At 57.3% G+C, this 9,393-nt stretch overlaps 1 protein-coding gene across 1 annotated transcript in view; it reads left to right on the top strand.

The window, feature by feature from the left end:
- DENND3 (DENN domain containing 3) overlaps positions 1–9,393 on the top strand; it is a 65,575-nt gene that overhangs the window by 41,040 nt on the left and 15,142 nt on the right. Inside the window, exons 16-19 of the mRNA XM_007940567.1 lie at positions 2,338–2,597; positions 4,252–4,422; positions 5,910–6,039; positions 8,901–9,008. Of these exons, the coding sequence (XP_007938758.1) occupies positions 2,338–2,597; positions 4,252–4,422; positions 5,910–6,039; positions 8,901–9,008 (669 nt within the window). The remainder of the gene's footprint in view (positions 1–2,337; positions 2,598–4,251; positions 4,423–5,909; positions 6,040–8,900; positions 9,009–9,393) is intronic.

Genomic DNA, 9,393 nt, shown 5'->3' with positions numbered 1-9,393 from the left:
TAGACAAGCACATGGCAACATGCCTGTTTAAACCAAGCCCCCCACTACCGAGTCCATGCTGACTCACAGTGACCCTCTAGGGCAGAGTAGAACTGCCCCATCGGGTTTCCAAGGCTGCCATCGTTATGGGAGCAGACGGCCACCTCCTTCTCCTGTGAAGAGGCTGCTGGGTTCACGCTGCCGATCTTCTGGTTTGAGCTGAGTGCTTAAACACTGTGCTTCACCAGACTCCCTTTTTTGGCCCGTTCAGTGGCTGTGCAATGGCAGCATCAGACCCTGAGGGGACAGTGAATCAACACCAGCCCCAGGCTGATTTCCAACGCGGAGGTCAACCCCCTCGCCAGCCTCTCCCGCCCTGCCGCCCGCGGCCCTCAGCTCTGCTCTCTGCTCTGCTGAGAATCCCCTGCAGTGGCCACACCGGCCTCAGACCACGAGATGACAGAGCTTCTCAGGGAACTGACAGGCTCCGCCTCAGGACCAGGGTCAACGTGGAAGGAACAGGAATGAGTCAGGATGGTGTCTCAGCCATGCCCACAGGGGCCTCGTGCCCTCACCCCCGGCTCTCAGTGCTCGCTCTTAGCCGGGCCTCTCCCCTGCAGGGGCAGGTGTTTCAAAGCTCTTCAGCTCTGCGGAGACGTGTCCGGAGGCGCCCACTCCGCTGGGAAGCCTCCTGTCACAGGCGCTCAGCTCTCCTCTCCGTGGGCCGGCCCGTCCTCTGCAGCCACAGCTCCCCTGCGGGCTCGGAGGTTCACACCGCCTCCTGGTTCTGCTGCTGGCCCATCGTCACTGTTAGAGCTCTCTGTCTTCTGGGTCTGGGAGGTTCTCAGCACAGGCCCGTGGGTCCACAGGACATATCTGCCTCTGCCTCTTCCCGATGTAGTGAGGCGCCCCTGCAACCTCTGGGATTGGTTTGTTTTAAGCCTAACAGTAGGAGCTCTGGTGGTGCAGTGCCTAAGGCACTTGACTGCTAACCAAAAGGCTGATAGTTCAAACCCACCAGCCACTCCTCAGAAGGAAGATGGGGCAATCTGTTTCCGTGGAGATACCGCCTCAGAAACCCAAGGAGGGGTTGCTGTGTGTCAGATCCGACTCAACGGCAGTGAGGTTTTTTCTTTTTCGAGAGCCGACTGACCGATCCTCTCGTTAAGGTTCTCTCCACCTTGAGTGCACGGCCCCGCCCACACAAGGGTTTCCTGCACCTTGTTCGCATTAGCAGATTGTCTAGTCTCCTTGGCGGCCTCTCAGTCTGTCTATGGAAGTCACAGGACCAGGCCTGGATGAGTACATAATAGCACTTTACTGCACAGCGGGACTCCGTTCGGTCCCACAGGCACTGGGTGTGAGGACGGGGTGTGAGGTGTGCGGGGGCCTAGGCTTGAGGGATTCGGGGGCTGGCACGGAGCAGCCCTGCTGTTTGAAGGAAGGAGAAGTGGGCACTGCTTGACCTTCGAGAGGCCTTCTGGGTGCAGACTGGCAGCTGTGAGGCAGGACCGTTCCGGGGCCTCTTCCTGGGCCCTGGGCACGACAGAGGACGGAGTGGCAGACAGGGTCAGGGTGCACGGACGAGGCCAGGCCGAGCTCAGCGGCAGCTGTGGGGAGGAGGACAAGGGTGGGGACGTGCTGAGGAGTGAGACTGGCAGGGCTTGGGACAGGCCTTGGTGACTGCAGCTGGCTGGCTTCCATTTCAGGGGAAGCAGCGGCTTGCCTGGAGCCTCACGGCTGAAAGGCAGTCCTGGGCTTCTGCCTCGCGTCCCTCTCTCACTCCAAAGCCCCCAGGTACTGACGTTTGGAAAGGTGGTTGCACCGTTAAGATGACAGTGGCTGCAAATAACAAAGGCACTGTCTTTGCTCTGGTAACTGAAGAGAGCAAGGGACAGCTTCAGGCAGGGCTTGATCCAGTGGCTCAGGGGTGGACCGAGGACCTGCTGTCTTCTGTGGCAGCTTCCTCCGGACTGGCTCCCTGTGCTCCGCCCCTTTCCAGTGGTGGCAGATGTCCTCGTTTGCCTCCACCCGGAAACAGTGTCCTTGGGTCTGTGTTCCCACTGGATGTCCTGAGAGCTACTGCAACTGCTGGGCCTGGGTCGCACAGCCATCACTGGGGCGGGCTGGAAAGGACATGAGGCTCAGCCAAGATGGAGTGCCCCGCCCTGAACAGCTGGGGCGCTAGAGAAGGGAGTGGGGGTGCTGGGAAGACCGAGCCCAAGTGTCCTTCAGGTAGCGTGGGTCCAGGTAGACGTAAGGCCCGGGTAACGGACGATGCCCTAAGGTGAACAGCAGCCCTTGAAGTGCAGTTGCAGACGGGATTATAAGAAACCTCTCTCTCCTCACAAAACCCAGGGCACCAGAAGCAAATCGACCCGCAGACGTTCCGAGACTTCTACAAGTGTTGGAAGGAGACGGAGGCCGAGGCGCAGGGGGTCAGCCTGCCCTTGGCGGTGATGGAACACCTGGACAAGAGCGAGTGTGTCTACAAGCTGTCGGGCTCGGTCAAGACGAACCGCGGCGTGGGCAGGATCGCCATGACCCAGAAACGCCTGTTCCTGCTCACGGAAGGCAGACCTGGCTATGTGGCCATCTCCACCTTCAGGAACATAGAGGTGAGGGCGCCACCTGCTGGCAGCCACCCCGAGCCTGCCCTTTGCAAGGCGCTCCCCTTCCTGCACCAGTCTCCTACGCCTGGGGCGGGGGTGAGGGCCGGAGCTCCCCGTAGGGTTGCCCCGGGTGACCCTAACGGGTCCTCCAGCCCTCGCTCGGGGGAGGGGGACAGAGCCAAAGCAGCCGTGTTCTGGTCCTGCCTTCCCAGGAGGGAAGTGGCAGCGCGGACGTGGCCCCCCCTGTAACCGGCAGACGCAGGAGCTGCCGTGTGCCAGTGACGGCAGGACGCACTGTCCCAGCTGGCCCTGCGGCCCGTCTCACAGCACCTTCGGTCCAGTCGGCAGTTCCTTAGTCCATCGTTGTTCGTGCTGTCAGGCTGCTGCTGACTCAGGCTGACCTCAGGAGTCACGGAACAGCACTGCCGGGCCCTGCCTTAGCCTCCTAGTCCCTGTCGTGCTGGAGCCCAGCGTTGCAGCCGCTGTGCCAGTCCCTCTCTGAGGGTCTTCCTCTGCCTCACTGACCCTCCACTTTACCCAGCATCATGTCCTTTTTCAGTGCTCCCTAGTGGCTCAGCTGTTAAGCACTCACCTGCAAACTATAAGGTTGATGGGTCGTATTGATACTGCCTCGGAAATCCAAGGAGGGGTCGCTGTGAGTCGGCTACGACTCCATGGCAGTGAATTTATTCTATTTTAAGGACAGGCGCCCTGGTGGCATAGTGGTTAAGTGTTCGGCTGCTCTCCACAATGTTGGCAGTTCGAACCCACCAGCCATTCCTCAGGAGAAGAGCCTTGGTGTCTGCTCCTGTAAAGACAACAGCCTAGGAGACCCTGAGGCAGTTCCACTCTGTCTTGTAGGGTCCCCGAGTTGGAATTGGCTTGATGGCGTCTAACAAACAACAACGTATTTTACAACTCACTTTCCCTGTTGAGGAAGTCGGAATTTTGATCCTGATTCACTTTATGCTCCGTATCTGTTTCCCCAAGTTTAAGGGGGATATAAGAGGCATGTTGGGTGTGCTAACGCTTTAGGCGACCAGCAGTGAGTATTCACAGAAATAGGGCAGGGACAAGACCGCAGTTATGACAAGGGGTGCGTGCGGGACCAGTGACATCCTCCCACCCACACCTGCGCCCCCTGAATTCTGGGGTGAACTGCAGGGGAGCCGTCTCACGCTGAGGAAGCCACGCTGGGTCTGTAGTCACAGGTCATGCTCACTGCCCCTGGGACCTCATGGCTCCCAGGCACCTGGCCTGCAGCCCTGGCTCAGGGCTCACCTGCTTCTGAGGAGAGGCCACTGTCTTCCCCCAGGCCGTCCTTCCGAGGGACCAGCCCTGGCTCCGGGACGCACCCTGCTTGGCCTCCCCCCACTCCCTGCCCAGCTCTGGGCAGTCCTGAGGGCTCTTGTCCAGACTTCTGGGACAGGGCCCCGTTTGCTTCTTCACCCTTCGTATTGGCACATGAGCCCAAGTGGCCCCTTCCGGACTGTTTGGCTCCTTGGGGATCCTTCCCCTTCTGGTCTGAGACCTGTGAGCCCCTCAGGAGACACGGCCTTTAGCGTGTGCTGAACTTCACTTTAACCGCAGGCCTCTCCCCTGCACCTTCTTCTCATGAGTGTGTGGCGGTTCTCAGGTTGCTTTCTCTCGGCCTCTCTAGGAAGTTAGGAGTACCACGGTGGCCTTCCTGCTCCTGCGAATACCCACCTTAAAAATTAAAATGGTGTCCAAGAAGGAAGTCTTTGAAGCCAACCTCAAAGCCGAGTGCGACCTCTGGCACCTGATGGTGAAGGAGATGCGGGCCGGGAAGAAGCTGGCGGATGACCACAAGGTCCGTGGGGCTCTGCCTTCTGCTGCAGTGCAAGGCTGGGCTTGGACACTGTCCATGTCCTACTGACAGCAACAGTTACCACAGTTACTGGGCCTCTGGGGGACCCGGAGGGCCTGGGCCTAGAGGTGGAGCAGGTGGAGCTACAACAGGTCTCCTCAAGGCCTCAGAGATGACATGGCTTTTGTGTCCCTGTAAAAGGCCTGTGGCTGTGCAGACGCCATGGTGAGCCAGCCAAGGGGCCAGCAGTGCAGGGTGGGAGAGCGGTGGCCACTGTGGGGCCACTCCTTGCTCCCCCTCTGTCCTGGTGACACCCCCAGGAGGCGGAGGACACGGCTGGACGGGCTGGCTTTGTCCAGCTGGAGGTCTGCGTTCAGGGCCCATCTGCTCTGGGTGAGGGTGTGGTAGAGGGAGGGCTTGAGTCCTTCTACACGGCAAAGCTGAGATCCCAGGGCCTCGTGGACCTTGACTGACTGTGGGCCACGTTGGCGGCTGGGACTACAGCCCAGACTTCACGGTCAGTAGCGTTAACAGACGGGGCTGTGCGTTGTCTGAATGGCAGAGTAAGACAGGAGCCCCCTAAAAAACAGGCAGAGATGAGAAGAGCCGAGTCACACAAGGGTGACGATAAAGATTATCAGTAACCCCACTAGCGTCAGAGAAATGAAGGTTACAGCCACACCAGCCCGTTGGCAAACATTGGAAAGACAGTCTGCTATCTAGGGGCAGGGGGCTGTTCTCTAGGATGGTAAGTTCCCAGCAACTGGACAAGTTCAAGGTCAGGAACACTGCAGTGGGAGACAGGACCAGATCCTTTCAGAGTCGAGCAGGCTGTACACAGTGGGCAGGTGTTTGCTCTTACTGCCCAGAGACCTAGCCCTCTATCCAGCTACATTGGTGTTGTTTGCCGTCGAGTCGGCCCCAACTCATAGTCAAAGGAAGGCCTGTGGGCCGGCTTTTGTAAATAAAGTTTTATTGGAATGCAGCCACACCCACTCATGTCTACAATGTCAGTGCAGAGCTGAAGAGTGGCACAGAGACCCTGTGGCCCCCAAAGCCTAAAGGATTTCACTGCCTGGCACCCACAGAGCACGCCTGCTGACCCCCAGTAGAACGGGTTACCACTTGTCTTAACTGAGAGAAGAAAACGCATGACGTCAAATCCAGATCGATATTTCCACTCTTCGTGTTGCTGTCTAGGGTTGTTTCATGCAGTGTGCTAAGGTTATAGCCAGCTGGTCAGGACACACGGTGGACTCACTCTGCGGGTGGTCAGGGCACATGGTGGACTCACTCTGCGGGTGGTCAGGGCACGTGGTGGACTCACTCTGTGGGTGGTCAGGGCACGTGGTGGTCAGAGCACACGGTGGACTCACTCTGCGGGGGGGGTCAGGGCGCGTGGTGGACTCACTCTGCGGGTGGTCAGGGCGTGTGGTGGTCAGACACATAGTGGCCGAGGTGCGTGGCAGACTCACTGTGCTTCTGCCTAGGACCCTCAGTACATCCAGCAGGCCCTGACCCACGTATTGCTGATGGACGCCGTGGTGGGCACGCTGCAGTCCTCCAACGCCATCTACGCTGCCTCCAAGCTGTCTTACTTGGACAAGATGAGGAACGAAAGTAAGCCAGGCCTCCGACGGGCTGAGCTTCGTGATTTATCACTGGTGTCTGTTTGATGAAAGAGAACCAAATCCTCGGTTCTCAGTTTCTGTTTCTGAAAAGACTTTTTAGGTCTAGGAAATAGGAGGGGTGAGAGTGGCTTTCTGCATTCTTTTAGTTCCTCTTGTTTTAATTTTGTTTCAGTTTTTAACTGATCAGCTAAACCAGTTGTCTTGTGATTTGCATAAAAGAAGTGAGGATGACATAGCCCAAAATCCCAAGCCTGCTGCTGCCCAGTGGATTCGGCCCATGGCGTTACAGGGCAGAGCTCAGCCCCCGAGGGCGCCCCGCTGTCGTCTTTGTGGAAGCGGATGGCCGGGTCTTTCTTCCACGGAGCCACTGGGTGGGTCTGAACCGCTGACCTCTTGGTTAGTAGTTGTGAGTGAACCGCACCAGCAGGGAACCGTGAAGCATCCATCAGGGACGACTTGCTGCTATTAACCTAACTGTATGCACAGTCACCGTAACTCATATTAACTGAAACCGACGGTACAAAATTACAGAATGCACATTAGCAGAGTAGTTTTTTTAAATGGCACCTCGTTTTGTTTGTACACTGTTCTCGTATTTTTTTTTTTTTTTAATGTTGCCTCAGAATTAGGAAACACCAGCCTGGTACGTGTTTGTTCCTGTTGGCACGTGTTGCTCTCTCGGATCCCAGCATCCCCTTGCCCATGTCCCAGGAGCCTTGGGCCGTGGTCACAGTTGGGACGGTCTGGGTCTGCACCACGGGCCTGGAGGAGCCCCTTGTCTGACAGCCACCAAACCCAAACACCAAGGTCACGGCCATCGAGTTTATTCCGACTCACGGTGACCCCACAGGGTTTCCAAGGCTGTAAGCAGACCACCTCATTTTTCTTCTGTGGAGCGGCTGGTGTTGGAGCTACTGACTTCTGTTTAGCAGCCAAATGCCTTAACCACCACACCACCAAATCTTAATACCCATGGAACCAGAAAATGATTGACCCATCTTTTTTTTTCCCCTTCAGTAGGAACAAAATCAAACACCACCCCTCAGCTGTTCATATCATTAAAGACTCCTGCCTGGTCCGCCACCACGTCTCCCTGGGAACACACGCAGATGCCCGTTCATCCTCCGCCACTGCCCGCCACCTTCCCTCAGGGCAACGGCTCGTTAGTTTGTGCCTCGTTTGTGGTGGAAGAGCTGAGGTTCCATGATGATCAGTGACTTCCCGTGTCAGAGTAGGCGAAGGGCGTCGGCAGAGTCAGGCTAGGAGCCTGGGGAGACAGCTGCACCTGTCCAGTGCCCTGGTTGGCCCCACGGGCCGTGTGACCTGTGGCAGGCCGCATTGCGTCCATGCAGCCTGGCTTTTCCATCACTTTAACAAATGAGGAGAGTAGTAGACACCTCCCTGCTGTCGTGAGACGAAGGGATGCCTTGCAGCACGTAATGGCAGCCCTTAGATGGCCGTGACAGAGTGATGGACTGACGGGGCTGTGAAGGTGTCCTCGGGCTGATTCAGCAGGTGGTCCCAGGGACTCTGTGGAGGAGGCAGCATCAGGCGTGGCCCCAGGAGGAGAGGACGGAAGATTACCTTCCTGGGCCGTGGTCCTCAGCCAAGGGCAATTTTGTACTCCCCCCGCCCCATGGAGGAGACTTGGCAATATCTGGGGACAGTTTTGGCTTTTACAACTGGAAGGGTGCTACCAGAGTGTAAGGAGCCCTGGGGACACAAAGGTTACAGGCTCGGTTGCCAACCAAACCCACCCAGCGGCTCCATGGGAGAACTCCCTGGCAGTGTGCTCCGGCAGATGATGGCATCCGCAGGAGGGCCTGTCGGGCAGCGTCCCCATCAGAGGGGGTCACTGAGTCCACCCACCCAGCTGGAGTCGATGGGGAGAGGCCAGGAATGCTGAACATCCCGCAGCGCACGGGCCAGCCCCCGTGCAGCAGAGGAGGGCGGGCAGAGCTCAGAGACATCGCTGGCCCAGTTCCAGACCCCTGCAGCAAAGCGAGTCTTGCAGTAACGTGGATTTTGCACGAATCTTTAGGTTTCCCAGTGCCTATCAAGGGTATGGGCGCTCTGGTGGCATAGTGCCTAAAGACACTTGACTGCTAACTGGAAGGCTGGCGGTTCAAACCCACCAGCCACTTCCCGGAAGGAAGGTTGGGTGATCTACCTCCACAGTGATACTGCCTCGGAAACCCAAGGAGGGGTCACTATGAGTCGGGTCTGACTCGACAGCACATAACAACAACAACAACAATCAAGGTTATGTTTACACTAGACTGTAAGCTACTGAGTGTGCAATCGCATGATGAAAAAGTGTGAAATAACGTGAGAATGACCAAAATGTGACACCGAGATGTGAAGTGGGCACGTGCTTCCTGGCTGAGAGCAGAGCCGTGTACGGACAGAGCCCTCCCAGTCCCCACCTTTCCCAGGTTGCCGAACAGATGGCAGTGAGACAAAGGGCACGGACACGGGCCTTTACTTTAACGCCTGGCTTCACAGAGAGCTTCCACGTCATGATTTTGAAGTTTTACCTAAAAACGAAAACCCTAAGAAAAGCAGAAACTATGAGGCAGTTGAGTAAGATCCATTTCATCGTATCTAGTAAACTCACAGGAGCCCTGGTGGTGCCCTGGTGAGCACTCAGCTGTTAACCGAAAGGCCAGCGGTTCAAACCCACGGCAGCTCTGGGGAGGGAGACTTGCCAGTCTGCTCCCGTAAGGATGACAGCCTAGGAAACCCTAACGGGTACCTCTACTCCACCCTGCCTCACAGGGCCGCTGTGGGTTGGCATCGACTCGCCCGACACCAACAGTAACACTAACTGTCCACGTGCTTGTGTTTCAGTGCCCATGGCGGTTCCACTGACAACCTCCGAGACCCTGAAACACAAAATCAACCCTTCAGCCGGAGAGACCTTCCCACAAGCCGTTGACGTCCTGTTGTACACGCCAGGTGAGGCTGCTCTTCTGGGCACTCTGGTATGTTGCGACGGCTCGAGGCCAGCCGTGACGTGAAGCGAGGTGGCAGCGTGAGGCGTAAACGGGGACGAGGCTCTGCTCTTTGCGGAGAAATCCCGAGTCAGGGTGCGAGCTGCTGTGGCCAGTGTGATGCGCCCTCGTGGTGGCTGGTCCGTGCGTGAGCCCGCATAGGACGCTGAAACGGGGCAGGAGCTTCAGTGCCCAGCGTCTTCTGTTTTTAAATCTTTTTATTGTGATCTGGGTGCAAATTTACAAAGCAGATTCATTTGACACACAACAGTTCATGGACATTTGGTTTCACGGCCCCGATTACCATTCCAGCCATAAAAATCTCTCCCCCCTCCCTCCCTGTGACACCC

This window comes from Orycteropus afer, unplaced genomic scaffold, assembly GCF_000298275.1.
Source record: "Orycteropus afer afer isolate SDZICR_OR568_19922 unplaced genomic scaffold, OryAfe1.0 scaffold00069, whole genome shotgun sequence".
Lineage (NCBI taxonomy): Eukaryota > Metazoa > Chordata > Mammalia > Tubulidentata > Orycteropodidae > Orycteropus > Orycteropus afer.
Note: the sequence above shows the minus strand (reverse complement) of the source record. Positions and strands in the feature narration are given on the sequence as shown.